At 39.1% G+C, this 27,489-nt stretch overlaps 1 protein-coding gene across 1 annotated transcript in view; it reads right to left on the reverse strand.

Annotated features, from left to right (window-relative positions):
• LOC128664413 (dynein axonemal heavy chain 3-like) overlaps positions 1–27,489 on the reverse strand; it is a 2,586,207-nt gene that overhangs the window by 60,836 nt on the left and 2,497,882 nt on the right. Inside the window, exon 80 of the mRNA XM_053719244.1 lies at positions 10,413–10,523. Within this exon, the coding sequence (XP_053575219.1) occupies positions 10,413–10,523 (111 nt within the window). The remainder of the gene's footprint in view (positions 1–10,412; positions 10,524–27,489) is intronic.

The raw sequence follows: 27,489 nt of genomic DNA on the forward strand, positions 1-27,489 counted from the left end.
GGAAGGTCATACCCTTGGACAGATGGACCCGAGATAGCCACCAGAGAAAAGAATCACTGGTCTCTTGATCCAGATTTAGTAGAGGGGACAAATCTGTGTAATCCCCATTCCACTGACTGAGCATGCAGAGTTGCAGCGGTCTGAGATGTAGGCGGGCAAATGGCACTATGTCCATTGCCGCTACCATTAAGCCGATTACTTCCATACACTGAGCCACTGAAGGGCGAGAAGTAGAATAAAGAACACGGCAGGAATTAAGAAGTTTTGACAACCTGGCCTCTGTCAGGTAAATCTTCATTTCTACAGAATCTATCAGAGTTCCTAGGAAGGAAACTCTTGTGAGAGGGGATAGAGAACTCTTTTCTTCATTCACTTTCCACCCATGAAACCTCAGGAATGCCAGCACAATGTCCGTATGGGACCTGGTGATTTGAAAATTCAACGCCTGTATCAGAATGTCATCTAGGTAAGAGGCTACTGCTATACCCTGCGGCCTTAGGACCGCTAGGAGTGACCCTAGAACCTTCGTAAAGATCCTTGGTGCCGTAGCTCACCCAAAGGGAAGAGCCACAAACTGGTAATGCCTAGGAAGGCGAACCTGAGAAACTGATGATGATCTCTGTGTATCGGAATGTGAAGATAAGCATCCTTTAAGTCCACGGTAGTCATATATTGACCCTCTTGGATCATAGGTAGGATGGTTCGAATAGTATCCATCTTGAAGGATGGGACCCTGAGAAATTTGTTTAGGATTTTGAGATCTAAGATTGATCTGAAAGTTCCCTCTTTCTTGGGAACTACAAACAGATTTGAATAGAAGCCTTGCCCCTGTTCCTCCTTTGGAACTGGGTGGATCACTCCCATAACTAGGAGGTCTTGAAAACAATGTAAGAATGCCTCTATCTTTATCTGGTTTGCAGATAATTGTGAGAGATGAAATCTCCCTTTTGGTGAAGAAGCTTTGAAGTCCAGAAGATATCCCTGGGACACAATTTCCAACGCCCAGGGATCCTGGACATCTCTTGCCCAAGCCTGGGCGAAGAGAGAAAGTCTGCCCCTACTAGATCCGTTTCCGGATCGGGGGCTGATCTTTCATGCTGTCTTAGAGGCAGCAGCAGGTTTTTTGGCCTGCTTTCCTTTGTTCCAAGCCTGGTTAGGTCTCCAGACCGGCTTGGACTGGGCAAAATTTCCCTCTTGTTTTGTATTAGAGGAAGTTGAAGCTGCGCCACTCTTGAAGTTTCGAAAGGAATGAAAATTAGTCTGTTTGGTCCTTAATTTGTTGGACATATCCTGAGGAAGGGCGTGACCTTTTCCTCCAGTAATATCAGAAATGATCTCCTTCAGTCCAGGCCTGAATAGGGTCTGCCCCTTGAAGGGAATGTTGAGAAGCTTAGACTTTAACGTCAGCTGACCAGGATTTAAGCCATAGCGCCCTACACGCCTGAATAGCAAAACCTGAGTTTTTAGCCGTTAGCTTGGATAAATGAACAACGGCGTCAGAAACAAATGAATTGGCTAGCTTAAGAGCTTTAAGCTTGTCAAGGATTTCATCCAATGGGGTTTCTACCTGTAGAGCCTCTTCTAGAGACTCAAACCAGAAGGCCGCAGCAGCAGTGACAGGGGCAATGCATGCATGGGGCTGGAGAATAAAACCTTGTTGAATAAAAATTTTCTTAAGGTAACCCTCTAATTTTTTGTCCATTGGATCTAGAAAAGCACAACTGTCCTCGACAGGGATAGTTGTATGCTTCGCTAGGGTAGAGACTGCTCCCTCCACCTTAGGGACCGTTTGCCACAAGTCCCGCATAGCGGCATCTATAGGAAACATCTTTTTAAAAACAGGTGGGGGAGACAACGGTACACCTGGTCTATCCCATTCCTTAGTAATAATTTCTGAAAACCTCTTAGGTATTGGAAAAACATCAGTGTAAACAGGCACTGCATAGTATTTATCCAATTTACACAATTTCTCTGGGACTACAATGGCGTCACAGTCATCCAGAGTTGCTAAAACCTCCCTGAGCAACATGCGGAGGTGTTTAAGCTTAAATTTAAATGTAGACATATCAGAATCAGGTTGAAGTGTCTTCCCTGAGTCAGAAAAATCACCCACAGATAGAAGCTCTCCTGCTTTGGCTTCTGCACATTGTGAGGGTATATCAGACATAGCTACTAAAGTGTCAGAGAGCTCTGTATTTGTTCTAGCCCCAGAGCTGTCTCGCTTTCCTTGTAACCCTGGCAGTTTGGACAATACCTCTGTAAGGGCTACGATTCATAACTGCCACCATGTCTTGTAAAATATACGCAATGGGCGCGATTGATGTACTTGGTGTCCCTTGAGCGGGAGTTATAGGCTCTGACACGTGGGGAGAGTTAGTCAGCATAACTTCCCCCATGTCAATTTCCTCTGGTGATAAATCTTTTAAAGCCAGAATATGGTCTTTATAACTTATAGTAATATCAGTGCATTTGGTACACATTCTAAGAGGGGGTTCCACAATGGCTTCTAAACATAATGAACAAGGAGTTTCCTCTATGTCAGACATGTCTAACAGACTAGTAATGAGACCAGCAAGCTTGGAAAACACTTTAATTAATGTGAGAAAGCAGAATATAAAAAACGGTACTGTGCCTTTAAAGGAAAAAAACAAACACAAAAACTGCAAAACAGTGAAAAAAAGCAGTTAACTCTACAAAGTTTTTACAGTGTGTATAATAGACTAAAATAGCATTGCACCCACTTGCAAATAATTGATTAACCCCTCAGGCTCAAAAACGAAGCAAAAAAACGGTAAAACCGTTATAACAGTCACAAGCAAACTGCCACAGCTCTACTGTGGCTCCTACCTTCCCATAAAACGACTTTTGTAGGCACAAAAACCCCTTACAGAGGTCCAATATGTCAGGGGACTCCTTCAGGGAAGCTGGATGTCTCAGAATGTAAAAACTACTGCGCAATTAGAGCGCGAAAATAGGCCCCTCCCACCATGCACTCAAAGGGCCATAAATAACTACTCCTAGGAGAAATCTAGTCAGCCATGTGGAAAACTAGGCCCCAAATAAAGATTTATCACCCTCAGTAAAAAACGTTCTTTATATATCATGCAAATGTTTTACATACTAAGCCATAAGAGCAAGTAATATGAATATTACCCTTTACTGCAAGCATGATGCCAGTCGTTTGTTAAATCACTGCAATCAGGCTTACCTTAAATATATCAGGCACTGTCAGCATTTTCTAGACCTTATCATCTCTCTAGGAAAAAATATACTGAACATACCTCAGAGCAGTTAATTCTGCAGGCCGTTCCTTCAGCTGAAGTTTTCCCATACTCTTCAGTTATGTGTGAGAACAGCAGTGGACCTTAGTTACAACCTGCTAAGATCATCAAAAACCTCAGGCAAAACTCTTCTTCTAATTTCTGCCTGAGGTAAAAACAGTACAACGCCGGTACCGTTTAAAAATAACAAACTTTGATTGAAGATAAACTACACTAATTCACCACACCTCTCTTGATACTTCCTTTCTTGTCGAGAGCTGCAAGAGAATGACTGGGGGTGGCAGTTAGGGGAGGAGCTATATAGACAGCTCTGCTGTGGGTGATCCTCTTGCAGCTTCCTGTTGATAAGGAGAATATCCCACAAGTAATGGATGAATCCGTGGACTGGATACACCTTACAAGAGAAATAGTTATTTACTATTTAATAGCTACCTAGTTAAAATAATTACAAAATTACCTGTAAAATAAATCCTAACCTAAGTTACAATTAAACCTAACCCTACACTATCAATAAATTAATTAACTAAACTACCTACAATTACCTACAATTAAATCAACTAAACTAAATTACAAAAAAAAAAAAAAACACTAAAGTACAAAAAAATAAAAAAAATTACAAGAATTTTAAACTAATTACATCTACTCTAAGCCACCTAAAAAAATAACAAAGCCCCCCAAAATAAAAAAAAATACCCTACCCTATTCTAAAATAAAAAGTTAACAGCTCTATTACCTTACCAGCCCTTAAAAGGGCTTTTTGCGGGGCATGCCCCAAATAAATCAGCTCTTTTGCCTGTAAAAAAAACCATACAATACCCCCCCCAACATTACAACCCACCACCCACATACCCCTACTCTAACCCACCCAAACCCCCCTTAAAAAACCTAACACTAAGCCCCTGAAGATCTCCCTACCTTGTATTCACCCAGCCGGGTATCACCGATCCGTCCAGAAGAGGGTCCGAAGTCTTCATCCTATCCGGCCAGAAGAGGTCCTACAGAGGGTCGGAAGTCTTCATCCAGGCGGCATCTTCTAACTTCTTCCATCCGGAGCGGAGCGGGTCCATCTTGAAGCAGCCGACGCGGAGCCATCCTTCCTCACCGACGGACTAACGACGAATGAAGGTTCCTTTACATAATGTCATCCAAGATGGCGTCCCTCGAATTCCGATTTGCTGATAGGATTCTATCAGCCAATCGGAATTAAGGTAGGAAAAATCTGATTGGCTGATTGAATCAGCCAATCAGATTCAAGTTCAATCCGATTGACTGATCCAATCAGCCAATCAGATTGAGCTTGCATTCTATTGGCTGATCGGAAGAGCCAATAGAATGCAAGCTCAATCTGATTGGCTGATTGGATCAGTCAATCAGATTGAACTTGAATCTGATTGGCTGATTCAATCAGCCAATCAGATTTTTCCTACCTTAATTCCGATTGGCTGATAGAATCCTATCAGCCAATCGGAATTCGAGGGACGCCATCTTGGATGACGTCATTTAAAGGAACCTTCATTCGTCGTTAGTCCGTTGGTGATGAAGGATGGCTCCGCGTTGGCTGCTTTAAGATGGACCCGCTCCGCTCCGGATGGAAGAAGTTAGAAGATGCCGCCTGGATGAAGACTTCCGCCCCTCTGGAGGACCTCTTCTGGCCGGATAGGATGAAGACTTCGGACCCTCTGGAGGACCCCTTCTGGCCGGATAGGATGAAGACTTCGGACCCTCTTCTGGATGGATCGTGATACCCGGCTGGGTGAATACAAGGTAGGGAGATCTTCAGGGGCTTAGTGTTAGGTTTTTTAAGGGGGGTTTGGGTGGGTTAGAGTAGGGGTATGTGGGTGGTGGGTTGTAATGTTGGGGGATATTGTATGTTTTTTTTACAGGCAAAAGAGCTGATTTCTTTGGGGCATGCCCTGCAAAAAGCCCTTTTAAGGGCTGGTAAGGTAATAGAGCTGTTAACTTTTTATTTTAGAATATGGTAGGGCATTTTTTTATTTTGGGGGCTTTGTTATTTTTTTAGGGGGCTTAGAGTAGGTGTAATTAGTTTAAAATTCTTGCAATCTTTTTTTATTTTTTGTAATTTAGTGTTTGCCGATGTTAGGGAGGGCAGATTAGGGGTTAATACTATTTATTATAGGGTTTCCGAGGCGGGAGTGAGGCGGTTTAGGGGTTAATATATTTATTATAGTGGCGGCGAGGTCCGGTCGGCAGATTAGGGGTTAATAAGTGTAGGTAGATAGTGGTGACGTTGGGGGGGGGCAGATTAGTGGTTAATAAATATTATGTAGGTGTCGGCGATGTTAGGGGCAGCAGATTAGGAGTACATAGGGATAATGTATGTGGCGGCGGTGTGCAGTCGGCAGATTAGGGGTTAAAAAAAATTATTAGAGTGGCGGCGATGTGGGGGGGGCCTCGGTTTAGGGGTACATAGGTAGTTTATGGGTGTTAGTGTACTTTAGAGCACTGTAGTTAAGAGCTTTATAAACCGGCGTTAGCCCATAAAACTCTTAACTCCTGACTTTTTTCTGCGGCTGGAGTTTTGTCGTTAGAGTTCTAACGAAGATCCCATTGAAAGATAGGATACGCAATTGGCGTAAGGGGATCTGCGGTATGGAAAAGTCGCGGCTGGAAAGTGAACTTTAGACCCTTTCCTAACTGACTCTAAATACCAGCTGGCGGTAAAAAGCAGCGTTAGGACCCCTTAACGCTGCTTTTGATGGCTAATGCAGAACTCTAAATCTAGGCGTTAGGAAATTTGAGATAAAATATCTTATAATATTTTACATATATATTTTACATAGAGGTGTTCAGGTGATATTTTCAAGTGATTCAACATTTGGGTATCATGCCCCTTTAAGTAATATTTATGTGCACAAAGGTAAGAACTTGCACCCCAAATGAATTTATCTTGCCACTTTTTTTGTAATTTTATGGAGCCTCTTTTACAAGGTAGAATGAGTTAGGTAACCTTTATCTTAGTAGGCAGAGAACTTTATTTAAAGAAACTCATTGTTTCTGCTCATAATGGGCCAGATTACAAGTGGAGCGCTAATTAACCCACCCTCTTGAGCATTAACTGCGATAGAAGTTCTGCTTTTGCGCTCGTTAGGTTGCGCTCGTATTATGATTTGAAAGTAAATTGTTTTCGCTTATGCACTAACCCGATTAGCGCAAAAAGCCAAAGTTAGAATGTCATGTTCGCATTAATGTATTCCCCCATAGAAGTTAATGGAGCAAAAAAAGTGTGGGGAAAAACACTCTACTTGCGCGTAAAAAAACCTGATCACATATTCTCATGTGCGCTAACCCGACATGAAAATATTAATATTTCACATTCCAATGTTCTTTACATAGCAGAATATGTTCTATTTAGGATATATTCTATTTTTTCATAAATACATATTTCTACATAGATATATGATTTTTTGGTACAATATACATCTATACCTATATATACTGTGTATATATATATATATATATATATATATATATATACACTGTGTGCAGAATTATTAGGCAAATGAGTATTTTGACCACATCATCCTCTTTATGCATGTTGTCTTACTCCAAGCTGTATAGGCTCGAAAGCCTGCTACCAATTAAGCATATTAGGTGATGTGCATCTTTGTAATGAGAAGGGGTGTGGTCTAATGACATCAACACCCTATATCAGGTATGCATAATTATTAGGCAACTTCCTTTCCTTTGGCAAAATGGGTCAAAAGAAGGAATTGACAGGCTCAGAAAAGTCAAAAATAGTGAGATATCTTGCAGAGGGATGCAGCACTCTTACAATTGCAAAGCTTCTGAAGCGTGATCATCGAACAATCAAGCGTTTCATTCAAAATAGTCAACAGGGTCGCAAGAAGCGTGTGGAAAAACCAAGGCGCAAAATAACTGCCCATGAACTGAGAAAAGTCAAGCGTGCAGCTGCCAAGATGCCACTTGCCACCAGTTTGGCCATATTTCAGAGCTGCAACATCACTGGAGTGCCCAAAAGCACAAAGTGTGCAATACTCAGAGACATGGCCAAGGTAAGAAAGGCTGAAAGATGACCACCACTGAACAAGACACACAAGCTGAAACGTCAAGACTGGGCCAAGAAATATCTCAAGACTGATTTTTCTAAGGTTTTATGGACTGATGAAATGAGAGTGAGTCTTGATGGGCCAGATGGATGGGCCCGTGGCTGGATTGGTAAAGGGCAGAGAGCTCCAGTCCGACTCAGACGCCAGCAAGGTGGATGTGGAGTACTGGTTTGGGCTGGTATCATCAAAGATGAGCTTGTGGGGCCTTTTCGGGTTGAGGATGGAGTCAAGCTCAACTCCCAGTCCTACTGCCAGTTTCTGGAAGACACCTTCTTCAAGCAGTGGTACAGGAAGAAGTCTGCATCCTTCAAGAAAAACATGATTTTCATGCAGGACAATGCTCCATCACACGCGTCCAAGTACTCCACAGCGTGGCTGGCAAGAAAGGGTATAAAAGAAGAAAATCTAATGACATGGCCTCCTTGTTCACCTGATCTGAACCCCATTGAGAACCTGTGGTCCATCATCAAATGTGAGATTTACAAGAAGGGAAAACAGTACACCTCTCTGAACAGTGTCTGGGAGGCTGTGGTTGCTGCTGCACGCAATGTTGATGGTGAACAGATCAAAACACTGACAGAATCCATGGATGGCAGGCTTTTGAGTGTCCTTGCAAAGAAAGGTGGCTATATTGTCACTGATTTGTTTTTGTTTTGTTTTTGAATGTCAGAAATGTATATTTGTGAATGTTGAGATGTTATATTGGTTTCACTGGTAAAAATAAATAATTGAAATGGGTATATATTTGTTTTTTTTTAAGTTGCCTAATAATTATACACAGTAATAGTCACCTGCACACACAGATATCCCCCTAAAATAGCTATAACTAAAAACAAACTAAAAACTACTTCCAAAACTATTCAGCTTTGATATTAATGATTTTTTTGGGTTCATTGAGAACATGGTTGTTGTTCAATAATAAAATTAATCCTCAAAAATACAACTTGCCTAATAATTCTGCACTCCCTGTATATATATATATACATGATTATATACAGGTATAGATATACATATATATATATATATATATCTTTATAAATACTTAGAACATATTCTGGTTTGTGCAGCACATTGGAATGTGAAATATTTACAATAAATACAAACTATAACACTTTATTAAATACTAGTCCTAAAGCCTGTGTACACAGGCCATTTTTTGCAGTACAGCGATCCCACTCCTTCCTCTCTCCCCCTCTCTTTTGCTCTCTCTCCCCCCTCTCTTTTGCTCTTTCTCTCTCCCCCCCACTCTTTTGCTCTATCTCTTCACCACCTCTCTCTCTCGCCCCCCTCTCTTTTGATCTCTCTCTTCTCCCTATCTTTTGCTCTCTCTCCCCCCTCTCTTTTGCTCTATCTCACCCTTCTCTTTTGTTCTCTCTCTCTCTCCCCCTCTCTTTTACTCTCTCTCTCCTCCCTCTCTTTTGCTCTCTCTCCCCCCCCTCTATTTTGCTCTCTCTTCCCCTCTCTTTTGCGCTCTCTCCCCCCTCTTTTGCTCTCCCCCCCCTCTCTTTTGCTTTCTCTCCACCCTCTTTTGCTCTCTCTCCCCACTCTTTTGCGCTCTCTCACGATGACGCCCACTCCCAGCCAGCCACGCCCCCAATCACATCAGCTTCTGCCCAGCCATGCCCCCATCACGACGCTCCCGCCCGGTCAAGCCTTTGTCATGGCCCTTCCGGTCCGGTCACACCCCCACCACAAGGCTCCTGCCAGACAACGTCACCTGCAACGGCCACTTCCAGTTCCACCCACTCTCTCTGCTGTCTGATCCTCAAGGCCAGGTATGTTTTTATATTGTGCAGTCTCTTCTGCGCATGACAGCTTCGGACAAACATACCTGGCCTTTTATTATATAGGATGAATATTGCATAAATATGCTTTCACATGTTTTCATCTACTTGATTGCAATGTACTTTTATATATATATATATATATATATATATATATATATATATATATATATATATATATATATATATATATATTATATATATGTGTGTGTGTGTGTGTGTGTGTGTGTGTGTACATATATGTATACATATGTATTTATGTGTTTATATGTGTATATATGTGTCTAAATACATATTTACACATATAAATACATATGTATATACATACATATATATATATATATACATACATATATATATATATATATATATATATATATATATATATATATATATATATATATATATATTCACATACATACATATACATCTTTAGACATGTATATGTATATTTTCCAATGTTAAAGTCCTTTGCCTGCCTTTTTTTCCTAACACCTGAGATCTCATATCTTTTAGCCCTTATAACTTTTTTGTGCAATATTTATTTTTAAGAATGTTTATTAGATGGTGTTATTATGAGTGTAACTGTACATTGTAATGTATTTTTGATGTGTTTTGTGAAACTTTTTTGTTTCGTGAATCAGTTAACCAGAGCTCTGAGAATGCAGTAATCATTCTAGCGTAAATCGTGATTGCTCTAAAGCGATCACATTTCCTTTAACCTCGTAATACCACCAGCAAAACACCTATGATAAACCCCTTACGCTTTGCACGCAAACCTTTGCGCTACACTCGTAATCTGGCTCAAAATGTTGAACCCTGTATGTTTTAAGGGGACTTTGCTTACAAAAATTTGATCTGAATGTATAACATACTAAATTATATTAAAGTGGCTTGTGTTTTCAGAATTAGAGAATCTTTTTCATCAAATAGCTGATTTTAACTCAGTAAAAATACATTTTTTATTTCTTTCTGCTAATGAAAAGAGTTTAATAATAGATATATAGAGCTTCCTTTTTTTTAACTAGAAATTCTATAACAGAACTGTGACACTCTGCATTACATGCACCCTTCTTGTGACGAGTTGGCCTTAGGGCTTGAAAATACATTATCAGCTCTGTTGCTTAAATCCTATTGATCTGCAGGCTTGACAAAATTGCTGTATGAATGTCAAGTAAGGATTCATGAAAAATAAAGCAGTTAGCATGCTGATACATGAGGTTATGGAAAAAAATAACATTTATAGCAAATAAGGATACAAGAGGCATGCTCTCATAAAGCACTTTGGCTAAAGATTCACCAATGACATGCTTGTCGCGATCCCATCTTGCACCTTCCATGTAAAGGCCATTGATATATATCCCATCGGACTAAGGTGGAAAGAAGAAGTTATATTAGTAAGAATAATTGAAGGTTTTTTAAACAAGGCAATACATGATAAAAAATAAATTACTAAAATTTTATATTTAAAGGGATTTAACTAATCACATTTTTTAATGGTGTTAAAGAGAGGTGACATTTGGGCTGTCTGGGTCTAACATTTGGGTAGTTTAGGGGTGGTATTTAAAAGGACTGAGAAAGGACTTGCACTGGGTTGGTGAATAGGGAGCGATACTTGCTTGTAGCAGACCTGGCTGGTTAGAATGGCAGTGAGTACACCTTGTAACAGCAAAGCCTGATCAATTAATCACTGTCAGGTAGATTACGAGTTTTGTGTTATGACTTTTAAAGCTTAAAAAATGGCAATTTCAGCGTAAAAGCAGTAACGCAGCTATTGCGAGTTGTGTCGGTATAGCTATACCGCAAGCATTTTAGCCTGTAACGCAACGTCCATTCCACACTCAAAAAAATGACGTTTTTGCGGGGGATTTTAATAACGCTGGTATTACAGGTTGTGCGATGAGGCTAAAAAAGATTGCGTTACAGCCTATACCGACACAATCCGTACCGCCATCTGAAAGCAGTAGTTATGAGTTTTGCGCCACAAAAATGTTTTACAAAACTCATAACTAAAGTGTTACAAAGTACACTAACACCCATAAACTACCTATTAACCCCTAAACCGCCGCCCTCCCGCACCGCAAACACTATATAACACCTATTAACCCCTAATCTGTGGCCCACCCACATCGAGACTATAAAATAAAGTTATTAACCCCTAATCTGCCGCCCCACCCCCATCGCCAACACTATTTAAATATATTAACCCCTAAACCGCTGCTCCCGACATCGCTGACACTAATAAAAATTATTAACCCCTATTCTGCCGCTCCCCGACATCACCGCCACTATAATAAAGTTATTAACCCCTATTCCGCTGCTCCCCGACATCACCGCCACTATAATAAAGTAATTAACCCCTATTCCGCCGCTCCCCGACATCACCGCCAATATAATAAAGTTATTAACCCCTATTCCGCCATTCCCCGACATCACCGTCAATATAATAAAGTTATTAACTCCTAAACCTCCGGCCTCCCACATCTCCACCACTAAATAAACCTATTACCCCCTAAACCTAACACCCCCCCTAACTTTACATTAAAATTACAATATAACTATATTTAAATAAATAAAAACTTAACTGTGAAAGAAATAAAAAACTAATTTTAAACTATAAATTAACCTAACATTACTATTCTAATAAAATAAAAATACTACTAATTAAAAAATCTAAATTACAAATTTAAAAAAACCTAACACTACAAAAAAAAATAAAAAAATCTAAAATTACAAAAAATAATAAACACTAAATTACGAAAAATAAAAAACACTAAGCTTACAAAAATAATAAACAAAATGATCAAAAATAAAAACAATTACACCTAATCTAATAGCCCTATAAAAATAAAAAAGCCAGCCCAAAATAAAAACACCCCCTAGCACACAATAAACTACCAATAGCCCTTAAAAGGGCATTTTGTAGGGCATTGCCCTAGGTTAAACAGCTCTTTTACCTGTAAAAAAATACAAAGTCACCCCAACAGTAAAACCCACCACCCAACCAACCCCCAAAATAAAAAAAACAAACTCTAAAAAAAACCTAAGCTACCCATTGCCCCTAAAGGGGCATTTATATAGGCATTGCCCTTAAAAGGGCATTCAGCTCTTTTAATTGCCCTTAAAAGGGCATTTAGCTCTGTTTCAAAAGCCCAAACCCTAATCTGAAAAAAAAACACCCCCCCCCAAAAAAAAAATACCTTACACTAACCCCAGAATATCTACTCATGGTTTCTGAAAGTCCGGACATCCAGGCGGGGAGAAGTCTTCATCCAGGCAGCGACATTTTCATCCATTGTGGGGGTGTCTTCTATCTTCATCCCTGTGGAGGGGAGTGCTGAAGACATCCAGCGCGGAACGTCCTCTTCATACGGTACCCGCCGTACACTGAAGCTTTAATGCAAGGTAGCCATTTCAAAATGGCGTACCTTGCATTCCTATTGGCTGATTTGATTCTTCAAATTCAAATCAGACAATAGGATGAGAGCTGTTTTGAACAGCCAATAGGATTTTTGAAGCTCTTATCCTATTGGCTGATTTGAATTTGAAGAATCAAATCAGCCAATAGAAATGCAAGGTTCGCCATTTTGAAACGGCTACCTTGCATTGAAACTTCAGTGTACACCCGGACCCTATGAAGAGGACACTCTGCGCTGGATGTCTTTACCGCTCCATCGCCTGGATGTCTGGACTTCAGCAATTGTGAGTATATATTCTGGGGTTAGTGTTAGCTATTTTTTTTTTTTTTTGGAAGTGGGTTTTTTCCAGATTAGGGTCTGGGCTTTTGTAATAAAGCTAAATGCCCTTTTAAGGGCAATGAAAAAGAGCTAAATGCTCTTTTAAGGGCAATGCCCATACAAATGCCCCTTTAGGGGCAATGGGTATCTTAGGTTTTTGTTGGGGGGGGGACTTAGTATTTTTTTTACAGTTAAAGGAGCTTTTTAACTTAGGGCAATGCCCTACAAAAGGCCCTTTTAAGGGCTATTGGTAGTTTATTGTAGGCTAGGGGGTGTTTTTATTTTGTGGGGGCTTTTTTATTTTTATAGGGCTATTAGATTAGGTGTAATTGTTTTTATTTTTGATAATTTAGTTTATTTTTTTTTTAAGCTTAGTGTTTTTTATTTTTCATAATTTAGTGTTTATTATTTTTTATAATTTTAGATTTTTAAATTTTTCTCGTAGTGTTAGTTTTTTTAAATTTTAAATTTATATTTTTTAATTAGTAGTTTATTTTTATTTTATTAGAATATTTATGTTAGGTTAATTTATAGTTTAAACTTTTTCTTTTATTTCACAGGTAAGTTTTTATTTATTTAAATATAGTTATATTGTAATTTTAATTTAAAGTTAGGGGGGTATTTTAGGGGTAAATAGTTTAATTTAGTATTTTGCGTTGAGGGGGCCAGTGGTTTAGGGGTTAATAGGTTTATTTAGTTGCAGAGATGTGGGAGACCGGAGGTTTAGGGGTTAATAACTTTATTATTGTGTCGGCGATGTCAGGGAGCGGTGTAATAGGGGTTAATAACTATTATAGCGGTGGTGATGTCGGGGAGTGTCGTAATAGGGGTTAATAACTTCATTATAGTGGCGGTGATGTCGGGAAGCAGCGGAATAGGGGTTAATAACTTTTATTAGTGTTGGCGATGTCGGGAGCAGCATATTAGGGCTTAATAACTTTATTTAGGTGTTGGCGTTGTCGGGGGGTGTTTAGACTTGGGGTTTATGTTAGGTTTAAAAGTAGCTTTTCCCCCCCCCATAGACATCAATGGGGTTGCACTACGGCAATCTCCATTCCGCAATCTCAGGTGTTAGTTTTTTTTCTAACACACTCTCCCCATTGATGTCTATGGGGGAAAGCATGCACCGGCACGTCAAAGCAGCCCTTGGATTTTATGCGGTATGGAGTTTAACGCCACCATATCGCATGCACAAGGAGGCTTTTCAGTAACTCGTAATGGCAGCGCTATGGAGGGTGAAATAATGCAACTTTTTTGGCGTTAGTTTCACACCCTGTTTATCTCGTAATCTAGGTGTGTGTTAGGTAAAGTTGAAACAAGATGGGATGAAGTTTGGTCAGTGGGACAGAGGTCACAAATTTGAGAGTACTGCTTCTTATTCCCCCTCTTCGAGACATATGACACCTGACATTTCTCTGACAGTTGGATAAACACCTCACCCCAGGTCCACTGTCTTGGGGTCACACTTGACTCTGAACTCACATTCACCCCACATATACAAGCATTTACCAAATCCCGCTGAGCGCACCTATGCAATATTTCCAGGATTTGTCCTTTCCTTACTCCAACAAACTACAAAAATACTAATTTATTCCCTCATTTTGTCATGCATTGACTATGGAAATCTACTTCTAAATGGCCTTCCCAAACACCACCTCTCCTCCCTCCAATCTGCTATGAATGCTTCAGATAGACTCATCCACCTAAGTCACCGATCTACATCATCTGCTCCAATCTGCCAGTCTCTATATTGGCTCCCCATGCTAAACAGCCTCACTCCCAACTGTATTTCCTCTCTCATCTCCAAATATTCCCCCACCGTTTTCTTCGATCAACCTCTGACCTACATCTCTCCACTCCTATTATGTCTAAGTCCTACTCCTCCCTCTAATCTCTCCCCTGTTTTTCATCCTAACCAAAATAATTCTTGAACTGCCTTGGCTGCAATTATAATCCAAGTGACAAACTACCCAAAACCTTATGTTATCTGGAAAAAAAAATAAATAAATCATAATATAAAACTTATTTGCTGCTAAAACCATGGACTATTCTTATTCACTTTCTCCTTCTATTGAGCATTCTCTGCTACTTTGGCATTTATGTCACTGTTTAACTTTAATTTAATCACATTTCTCTAACCATGCTATATGTCATATTTAGTATCACTTCAACACTTCTCTCACAGCCTATAGAGGTACCCAAAACCTTAATACTGGATCCACTGGCCTTTTCAATGTATTAACTTGAAAAACTTATACAGCTCATAATCTCATTTGGGTTTCAGTAACACCTGTATTCTGATAACATCCTAATCTATAAATCATTCCACAAATGATTCTCCTCCCTTTTAACTCATGTAAAAGATTTTCTCCCAAACATCTCTATCTACAGTCTGTCTTGCAGACATCTCTATCTACAGTCTGTCTCACAAAAATCTCTATCTGCAGTCTGTTTCACAAACATATATATCTACAGTCAGTCTCAAAAACAACTTTATCTATAGTCTGTCTCACAAACATATATATCTAGAGTCTGTCTCACAAACATCTCTATCTACAATCTGTTTCACAAACATCTCTATAGTCTGTCTCACAAACATATATATCTAGAGTCTGTCTCACAAACATCTCTATCTACAATCTGTTTCACAAACATCTCTATAGTCTGTCTCACAAAAATCTCTATCCACAGTCTGTCTCACAAACATCTCTATCTAAACTCTGTCTCACAAACATCTCTATCTACAGTCTGCCTCACAAACATCTCTATCTATAGTCTGCCTCACAAACATCTCTAACTACAGTCTGCCTCACAAACATCTATATCTATAGTCTGTCTCACAAACATCTCTATCTATAGTCTGTCTCACAAACATCTCTATCTACAGTCTGTCTCACAAACATCTTTATCTACAGTCTGCCTCACAAACATCTCTATCTACAGTCTGCCTCACAAACATCTCTAACTACAGTCTGCCTCACAAACATCTATATCTATAGTCTGCCTCACAAACATCTCTATCTACAGTCTGTCTCACAGACATCTCTATCTACAGTCTGTCTCACAAACATCTTTATCTACAGTCTGCCTCACAAACATCTCTATCTACAGTCTGTCTCACAAACATCTTTATCTACAGTCTGCCTCACAAACATCTTTATCTACAGTCTGTCTCACAAACATCTCTATCTACAGTCTGTCTCACAAACATCTCTATCTACAGTCAGTCTCACAGACATCTCTATCTATAGTCTGCCTCACAAACATCTCTATCTACAGTCTGTCTCACAAACATCTCTATCTATAGTCTGCCTCACAAACATCTCTATCTACAGTCTGTCTCACAGACATCTCTATCTATAGTCTGCCTCACAAACTTCTCAATACACAGTCTGTCTCACAAACATCTTTATCTACAGTCTGTCTCACAAACAGTCTGCTCAAGAAACGCGTCTGTGTTGTTGATGATTTTACTTTGTGTGCTTATATGACCTTTGAGTCCTATCTGTGCTTTTAATTTTTGCCTATAATAAAAGTGTTTTTGTTTTACATAATGAAAAGTCTCGGTGCTGCTATATCTTTATCTACAGTCTGTCTCACAAACATCTCTATCTACAGTCTGTCTCACAAACAGTCTGCTCAAGAAACGCGTCTGTGTTGTTGATGATTTTACTTTGTGTGCTTATATGACCTTTGAGTCCTATCTGTGCTTTTAATTTTTGCCTATAATAAAAGTGTTTTTGTTTTACATAATGAAAAGTCTCGGTGCTGCTATATCTTTATCTACAGTCTGTCTCACAAACATCTCTATCTACAGTCTACCTCACAAACATCTCTCTCTTCATGGATACCCTCTAAACACTAACATCTCTATCTAAAGTCTGTCTCACAAACGTCTCTATCTACAGTCTGTCTCACAAACATCTCTATCTACAGTCTGTCTCACAAATATCTCTATCTACAGTCTGTCTGACAAATATCTCTATCTACAGTCTGTCTGACAAACATCTCTAACTATAGTCTGTCTCACAAACATCTCTATCTACAGTCTGTGTCACAAACATCTCTATCTACAGTCTGTGTCACAAATATCTCTATATACAGTCTGTCTCACAAACATCTCTATCTATAGTCTGTCTCACAAACATCTCTATCTACAGTCTGTCTCACAAACATTTCTATCTACAGTCTGTCTAACAAACATCTCTATCTATATTCTGTCTCACAAACATCTTTATATACAGTCTGTCTCATAAACATCTCTATCTATGGTCTGTCGCACAAACATCTCTATCTATAGTCTGTCTCACAAACATCTCTATATACAGTCTGTCTCACAAACATCTCTATATACAGTCTGTCTCACAAACATCTCTATATACAGTCTGTGTCACAAACATCTCTATCTACAGTCTGTCTATTCTCTATCTACGGTCTATCTGATAAACATCTCTATCTACAGTTTGTCTCACAAACATCTCTATCTATAGTCTGCCTCACAAACATCTCTTCCTGGATACCCTCTCAACACTAACATCTCTATCTAAAGTCTATCTCACAAACATCTCTATCCACAGTGTGTCTGACAAACATCTCTATCTACAGTTTGTCTCACAAACATCTCTATCCACAGTCTGTCTCACAAACATCTCTATCTACAGTCTGTCTGACAAACATCTCTATCTACTATCTGTCTCACAAACATCTCTACAGTCTGTCTCACAAACATCTCTATCTCCATCTGTTTCACAAACATCTCTATCCACAGTCTGTCTCGCAAACATCTCTATCTACAGTCTGTCTCGCAAACATCTTTATCTCCATCTGTCTCACAAACATCTCTATCTACAGTCTGTCTCACAAATAGCTCTATCTATAGTCTGTCTCCCAAACATCTCTATCTACAGTCTGTCTCACAGACTTCTCTACAGTCTGTCTCACAAACATCTATATCTACAGTCTGTCTCACAAACATCTCTATCTACAGTCTCTCTCACAAATATATCTATCTACAGTCTGTCTCACAAACATCTATATCTATAGTCTGTTTCACAAACATCTCTATCTCCATCTGTTTCACAAACATCACTATCCACAGTCTGTCTCGCAAACATCTTTATCTACAGTCTGCCACACAAATATCTCCATCTACAGTCTCTCTCACAAATATATCTATCTACAGTCTGTCTCACAAACATCTCTATCTACAGTCTGTCTCACAAACATCTCTATCTACAGTCTGTCTCACAAACATATCTGTCTACAGTCTGTCTGACAAACATCTCTATCTACATCTCTATCTACAATCTGTCTGACAAACAACTCTATCTACAGTCTGTCTCACAAACATATCTACAGTCTGTCTCACAAACATCTCTATCTCCATCTGTTTCACAAACATCTCTATCCACAGTCTGTCTCACAAACATCTTTATTTATAGTCTGTCTCGCAAACATCTTTATATCCATCTGTCTCACAAACATCTCTACCTACAGTCTGTCTCACAAATAGCTCAATCTATAGTCTGTTTCACAAACATATCTATCGACAGTCTGCCTCACAAACATCTATATTCATAATCTGTTTCACAAACCTCTCTATATATAGTCTGTCTCACAAACATCTATATCTATAGTCTGTCTCACAAACATCTCTATCTACAGTCTGTCTCACAAACATATCTGTCTACAGTCTGTCTGACAAACATCTCTATCTACATCTCTATCTACAATCTGTCTGACAAACAACTCTATCTACAGTCTGTCTCACAAACATATCTACAGTCTGTCTCACAAACATCTCTATCTCCATCTGTTTCACAAACATCTCTATCCACAGTCTGTCTCACAAACATCTTTATTTATAGTCTGTCTCGCAAACATCTTTATATCCATCTGTCTCACAAACATCTCTACCTACAGTCTGTCTCACAAATAGCTCAATCTATAGTCTGTTTCACAAACATATCTATCGACAGTCTGCCTCACAAACATCTATATTCATAATCTGTTTCACAAACCTCTCTATATATAGTCTGTCTCACAAACATCTATATCTATAGTCTGTCTCACAAACATCTCTATCTACAGTCTGTCTCACAAACATCTATATTCATAGTCTGTTTAACAGACATCTCTATCTAAAATCTGTTTCACAAACATATCTACTGTATATACAGTCTGTTTCACAAACATCTCTATCTACAGTCTGTCTCACAAACTTCTCTATCCACGGTCTGTCTCACAAACATCTCTATCTATAGTCTATCTCACAAACATCTCTATCTAAAGTCTGTCTCACAAACATCTCTATCTATAGTCTGCCTCACAAACATCTCATCCTGGATACCCTCTCAACACTAACATCTCTATCTACAATCTTTCTGACAAACATCTTTATTTATAGTCTGTCTCGCAAACATCTTTATATCCATCTGTCTCACAAACATCTCTACCTACAGTCTGTCTCACAAATAGCTCAATCTATAGTCTGTTTCACAAACATATCTATCGACAGTCTGCCTCACAAACATCTATATTCATAATCTGTTTCACAAACCTCTCTATATATAGTCTGTCTCACAAACATCTATATCTATAGTCTGTCTCACAAACATCTCTATCTACAGTCTGTCTCACAAACATCTATATTCATAGTCTGTTTAACAGACATCTCTATCTAAAATCTGTTTCACAAACATATCTACTGTATATACAGTCTGTTTCACAAACATCTCTATCTATAGTCTGTCTCACAAACTTCTCTATCTACGGTCTGTCTCACAAACATCTCTATCTATAGTCTATCTCACAAACATCTCTATCTAAAGTCTGTCTCACAAACATCACTATCTACAGTCTGTCTCACAAACATCTCTATCTACAGTCTGCCTCACAAACATCTGTATCTACAGTCTGTCTCACAAACATCTCTATCTACAGTCTGTCTCACAAATATCTCTATCTAAGTCTGTCTCACAAACATCTCTACAGTCTGTTTCAAAAACATCTCTATCTCCATCTGTTTCACAACCGTCTCTATCCACAGTCTGTCTCACAAACATATCTATCTATAGTCTGTTTCACAAACATCTCTATCTATAGTCTGTTTCACAAACATCTCTATATACAGTCTGCCTCAAGAACATCTCTATCTACAGTCTGTGTCACAAACATCTCTATCTACAGTCTGCCTCACAAACATCTCTATCTATAGTCTGCCTCACAAACATCTCTATCTATAGTCTGCCTCACAAACATCTCTATATACAGTCTGTCTCACAAACATCTCTATCTATAGTCTGTTTCACAAACATCTCTATCTACAGTCTGCCTCACAAACATTTCTATCTACAGTCTGTCTAACAAACATCTCTATCTATATTCTGTCTCACAAACATCTTTATATACAGTCTGTCTCACAAACATCTCTATCTAAAGTCTGCCTCACAAACATCTCTATCTACAGTCTGCCTCACAAACATCTCTATCTAAAGTCTGCCTCACAAACATCTCTATCTACAGTCTGCCTCACAAACATCTCTATCTACAGTCTGCCTCACAAACATCTCTATCTACAGTCTGCCTCACAAACATCTCTATCTAAAGTCTGCCTCACAAACATCTCTATCTACAGTCTGCCTCACAAACATCTCTATCTACAGTCTGCCTCACAAACATCTCTATCTACAGTCTGCCTCAAGAACATCTCTATCTACAGTCTGTGTCACAAACATCTCTATCTACAGTCTGCCTCACAAACATCTCTATCTACAGTCTGCCTCACAAACATCTCAATCCACAGTCTGTCTCACAAACATCTCTATCTACAGTCTGTCTCACAAACATCTCTATATACAGTCTGTCTCACAAACATCTCTATCTACAGTCTGTCTCACAAACATCTCTATCTACAGTTTGTCTCACAAACATCTCTATCTATAGTCTGTCTCACAAACATCTCTATCTATAGTCTGCCTCACAAACATCTCTATCTACAGCCTGCCTCACAAACATCTCTATCTATAGTCTGCCTCACAAACATCTCTATCTATAGTCTGTAGATAGAGATGTTTGTGAGGCAGACTGCAGATAGAGATGTTTGTGAGGCAGACTATAGATAGAGATGTTTGTGAGGCAGACTGTAGTGTTGAGAGGGTATCCAGGAAGAGATGTTTGTGAGGCAGACTATAGATAGAGATGTTAGTGCGACACACTATAGATAGAGATATTTGTGACACAGACAGTAGAGATGTTTGTGACACAGACTGTAGATAGAGATGTTTGTGACACAGACTGTAGATTGAGATGTTTGTGACACAGACTGTAGATAGAGATGTTTGTGAGACAGACTTTAGATAGAGATGTTTGTGAGTCAGACTTTAGATAGAGATGTTTGTGAGACAGACTATAGATAGAGATGTTTGTGAGACAGACTGTAGATAGAGATGTTAGTGAGACAGACTGTGGATTGAGATTATTTGTGTGGCAGACTGTAGATAGAGATGTTTGTGAGGCAGACTGCAGATAGAGATGTTTGTGAGGCAGTCTGCCACACAAATAATCTCAATCCACAGTCTGTCTCACAAACATCTCTATCTACAGTCTGTCTCACAAACATCTCTATCTATAGTCTGTCTCACAAACATCTCTATATAAAGTCTGTCTCACAAACATCTCTATCTAAAGTCTGTCTCACAAACATCTCTATCTACAGTCTGTGTCACAAACATCTCAATCTACAGTCTGTGTCACAAACATCTCTATCTACAGTCTGTGTCACAAACATCTCTACTGTCTGTCTCACAAACTTCTCTATCTATAGTGTGTCGCACAAATATCTCTATCTATAGTGTGTCGCACAAACATCTCTATCTATAGTCTGCCTCACAAACATCTCTTCCTGGATACCCTCTCAACACTACAGTCTGTTTCACAAACATCTCTATCTACAGTCCGTCTCACAAACATCTCTATCTGCAGTCTGTCTCACAAACATCTCTATCTACAGCATGTCTCACAAACATCTCTATCTACAGTGTGTCTCACAAACATCTCTATCTATAGTCTGTCTCACAAACATCTCTATCTAAAGTCTGTCTCACAAACATCTCTATCTATAGTCTGTCTCACAAAAATATCTATCATGAGGGGTCATGCCTAAAGATAAATACATTTCACTCAAGACACAATATAAATCCAGGTCTACTCACTTATACCTCCCTTACTACTGCAAACCTGTTTATTTATATTGCATCTCATTATATCATCCCCATTCATATCAACTGCTCTTTTGAACCACTTTAAATCTTCCACCTTTTCTATATGTACTCATTTAGCAGCCTCCTTCATTGTGCTTGTGACCTTCACCTATCAGTTCCATTCTTTACCTTTTCTCCACCATTCTTCATATTTCCTGCTTTTATTCCAGAAAAACCTCCTCCTCAATCTGCCTCACGAACATCTCTATCTACAGTCTGCCTCAAAAACATCTCTATCTATAGTCTGCCTCAAAAACATATCTATCTATAGTCTGCCTCATAAACATCTCTAACTACAGTCTGTCTCACAAACATATCTATCTACAGCCTGCCTCACAAACATCTCTATCTATAGTCTGCCTCACAAACATCTCTATCTATAGTCTGCCTCACAAACATCTCTATATACAGTCTGCCTCACAAACATCTCAATCCACAGTCTGTCCCACAAACATCTCTATCTAGAGTCTGTCTCACAAACATCTCTATCTACAGTCTGTCTCACAAACATCTCTATCTATAGTCTGTCTCACAAACATCTCTATCTATAGTCTGCCTCACAAACATCTCAATCGACAGTCTGTCTCACAAACATCTCTATCTATAGTCTGCCTCACAAACATCTCTATATACAGTCTGCCTCACAAACATCTCTATCTACAGTCTGCCTCACAAACATCTCAATCCACAGTCTGTCTCACAAACATCTCTATCTAGAGTCTGTCTCACGAACATCTCTATCTACAGTCTGTCTCACAAACATCTTTATCTATAGTCTGTCTCACAAACATCTCTATCTATAGTCTGCCTCACAAACATCTCAATCGACAGTCTGTCTCACAAACATCTCTATCTATAGTCTGCCTCACAAACATCTCTATATACAGTCTGCCTCACAAACATCTCAATCCACAGTCTGTCCCACAAACATCTCTATCTAGAGTCTGTCTCACAAACATCTCTATCTACAGTCTGTCTCACAAACATCTCTATCTATAGTCTGTCTCACAAACATCTCTATCTATAGTCTGCCTCACAAACATCTCAATCGACAGTCTGTCTCACAAACATCTCTATCTATAGTCTGCCTCACAAACATCTCTATATACAGTCTGCCTCACAAACATCTCTATCTACAGTCTGCCTCACAAACATCTCAATCCACAGTCTGTCTCACAAACATCTCTATCTAGAGTCTGTCTCACGAACATCTCTATCTACAGTCTGTCTCACAAACATCTTTATCTATAGTCTGTCTCACAAACATCTCTATCTATAGTCTGCCTCACAAACATCTCAATCGACAGTCTGTCTCACAAACATCTCTATCTACAGTCTGTCTCACAAACATCTATATCTATAGTATGTTTTACACACATATCTATCTATAGTCTGTTTTACAAACATCTCTATCTATAGTCTGCATCACAAACATCTCTATCTACAGCCTGCCTCACAAACATCTCTATCTATAGTCTGTCTCACAAACATCTCTATCTATAGTCTGCCTCACAAACATCTCTATCTACAGTCTGCCTCACAAACATCTCTATCTATAGTCTGCCTCACAAACATCTCTATCTACAGTCTGTCTCACAAACATCTCTATCTACAGTCTGTCTCACAAACATCTCTATCTACAGTCTGTCTCACAAACATCTCTATCTAAAGTCTGTCTCACAAACATCTCTATCTGTAGTCTGCCTCACAAACATCTCTATCTACAGCCTGCCTCACAAACATCTCTATCTATAGTCTGCCTCACAAACATCTCTATCTATAGTCTGCCTCACAAACATCTCTATCTATAGTCTGCCTCACAAACATCTCTATCTACAGTCTGCCTCACAAACATCTCAATCCACAGCCTCACTTTAGATAGAGATGTTTGTGAGACAGACTATAGATAGAGATGTTTGTGAGACAGACTGTAGATAGAGATGTTAGTGAGACAGACTGTAGATAGAGATGTTTGTGAGAAACATAGAAACATAGAAACATAGAAACATAGATATTGATGGCTCTTATCTGCCATCAATATCTATGTTTCTATGTTTCTATGTTTCTATGTTTCTCACAAACATCTCTATCTACAGTCTGTCTCACTAACATCTCTATCTACAGTCTGTCTCACAAACATCTCTATCTATAGTCTGTCTCACAAACATCTCTATCTAAAGTATGTCTCACAAACATCTCTATCTACAGTCTGTGTCACAAACATCTCTATCTACAGTCTGTGTCACAAACATCTCAATCTACAGTCTGTGTCACAAACATCTCTATCTACAGTCTGTGTCACAAACATCTCTATCTACAGTCTGTGTCACAAACATCTCTACTGTCTGTCTCACAAACTTCTCTATCTATAGTGTGTCGCACAAATATCTCTATTTATAGTGTGTCGCACAAACATCTCTATCAATAGTCTGCCTCACAAACATCTCTTCCTGGATACCCTCTCAACACTACAGTCTGTTTCACAAACATCTCTATCTACAGTCCGTCTCACAAACATCTCTATCTGCAGTCTGTCTCACAAACATCTCTATCTACAGCATGTCTCACAAACATCTCTATCTACAGTCTGTCTCACAAACATCTCTATCTATAGTCTGTCTCACAAACATCTCTATCTAAAGTCTGTCTCACAAACATCTCTATCTATAGTCTGCCTCACAAAAATATCTATCATGAGGGTTCATGCCTAAAGATAAATACATTTCACTCAAGACACAATATAAATCCAGGTCTACTCACTTATACCTCCCTTACTACTGCAAACCTGTTTATTTATATTGCATCTCATTATATCATCCCCATTCATATCAACTGCTCTTTTGAACCACATTAAATCTTCCACATTTTCTATATGTATTCACTTAGCAGCCTCCTTCATTGTGCTTGTGACCTTCACCTATCAGTTCCATTCTTTACCTTTTCTCCACCATTCTTCATATTTCCTGCTTTTATTCCAGAAAAACCTCCTCCTCAATCTGCCTCACGAACATCTCTATCTACAGTCTGCCTCAAAAACATCTCTATCTATAGTCTGCCTCACAAACATATCTATCTATAGTCTGCCTCACAAACATCTCTAACTACAGTCTGTCTCACAAACATATCTATCTACAGCCTGCCTCACAAACATCTCTATCTATAGTCTGCCTCACAAACATCTCTATCTATAGTCTGCCTCACAAACATCTCTATCTACAGTCTGTCTCACAAACATCTCTATCTATAGTCTGCCTCACAAACATCTCTATCTGTAGTCTGCCGCACAAACATCTCTATCTACAGTCTGTCTCACAAACATCTCTATCTATAGTCTGCCTCACAAACATCTCTATATACAGTCTGCCTCACAAACATCTCTATCTACAGTCTGCATCACAAACATCTCAATCCACAGTCTGTCTCACAAACATCTCTATCTAGAGTCTGTCTCACAAACATCTCTATCTACAGTCTGTCTCACAAACATCTCTATCTACAGTCTGTCTCACAAACATCTCTATCTATAGTCTGTCTCACAAACATCTCTATCTATAGTCTGCCTCACAAACATCTCAATCGACAGTCTGTCTCACAAACATCTCTATTTATAGTCTGCCTCACAAACATCTCTATATACAGTCTGCCTCACAAACATCTCTATCTACAGTCTGCCTCACAAACATCTCAATCCACAGTCTGTCTCACAAACATCTCTATCTAGAGTCTGTCTCACAAACATCTCTATCTACAGTCTGTCTCACAAACATCTCTATCTATAGTCTGCCTCACAAACATCTCTATCTACAGTCTGTCTCACAAACATCTCTATCTGCAGTCTGTCTCACAAACATCTCTATCTACAGTCTGCCTCACAAACATCTCTATCTACAGCCTGCCTCACAAACATCTCTATCTATAGTCTGCCTCACAAACATCTCTATCTATAGTCTGCCTCACAAACATCTCTATCTACAGTCTGTCTCACAAACATCTCTATCTATAGTCTGCCTCACAAACATCTCTATCTGTAGTCTGCCGCACAAACATCTCTATCTACAGTCTGTCTCACAAACATCTCTATCTATAGTCTGCCTCACAAACATCTCTATATACAGTCTGCCTCACAAACATCTCTATCTACAGTCTGCATCACAAACATCTCAATCCACAGTCTGTCTCACAAACATCTCTATCTAGAGTCTGTCTCACAAACATCTCTATCTACAGTCTGTCTCACAAACATCTCTATCTACAGTCTGTCTCACAAACATCTCTATCTATAGTCTGTCTCACAAACATCTCTATCTATAGTCTGCCTCACAAACATCTCAATCGACAGTCTGTCTCACAAACATCTCTATTTATAGTCTGCCTCACAAACATCTCTATATACAGTCTGCCTCACAAACATCTCTATCTACAGTCTGCCTCACAAACATCTCAATCCACAGTCTGTCTCACAAACATCTCTATCTAGAGTCTGTCTCACAAACATCTCTATCTACAGTCTGTCTCACAAACATCTCTATCTATAGTCTGCCTCACAAACATCTCTATCTACAGTCTGTCTCACAAACATCTCTATCTGCAGTCTGTCTCACAAACATCTCTATCTACAGTCTGCCTCACAAACATCTCTATCTATAGTCTGTCTCACAAACATCTCTATCTATAGTCTGCCTCACAAACATCTCTATCTACAGCCTGCCTCACAAACATCTCTATCTATAGTCTGCCTCACAAACATCTCTATCTATAGTCTGCCTCACAAACATCTCTATCTATAGTCTGCCTCACAAACATCTCTATCTACAGTCTGCCTCACAAACATCTCAATCCACAGCCTCACAAACATCTCTATCTACAGTCTGTCTCACTAACATCTCTATCTACAGTCTGTCTCACAAACATCTCTATCTATAGTCTGTCTCACAAACATCTCTATCTAAAGTCTGTCTCACAAACATCTCTATCTACAGTCTGTGTTGCAAACATCTCTATCTACAGTCTGTGTCACAAACATCTCAATCTACAGTCTGTGTCACAAACATCTCTATCTACAGTCTGTGTCACAAACATCTCTATCTACAGTCTGTGTCACAAACATCTCTATCTACAGTCTGTGTCACAAACATCTCAATCTACAGTCTGTGTCACAAACATCTCTATCTACAGTCTGTGTCACAAACATCTCTATCTACAGTCTGTGTCACAAACATCTCTACTGTCTGTCTCACAAACTTCTCTATCTATAGTGTGTCGCACAAATATCTCTATCTATAGTGTGTCGCACAAACATCTCTATCTATAGTCTGCCTCACAAACATCTCTTCCTGGAT

This window comes from Bombina bombina, chromosome 6 (genome assembly GCF_027579735.1).
Source record: "Bombina bombina isolate aBomBom1 chromosome 6, aBomBom1.pri, whole genome shotgun sequence".
Lineage (NCBI taxonomy): Eukaryota > Metazoa > Chordata > Amphibia > Anura > Bombinatoridae > Bombina > Bombina bombina.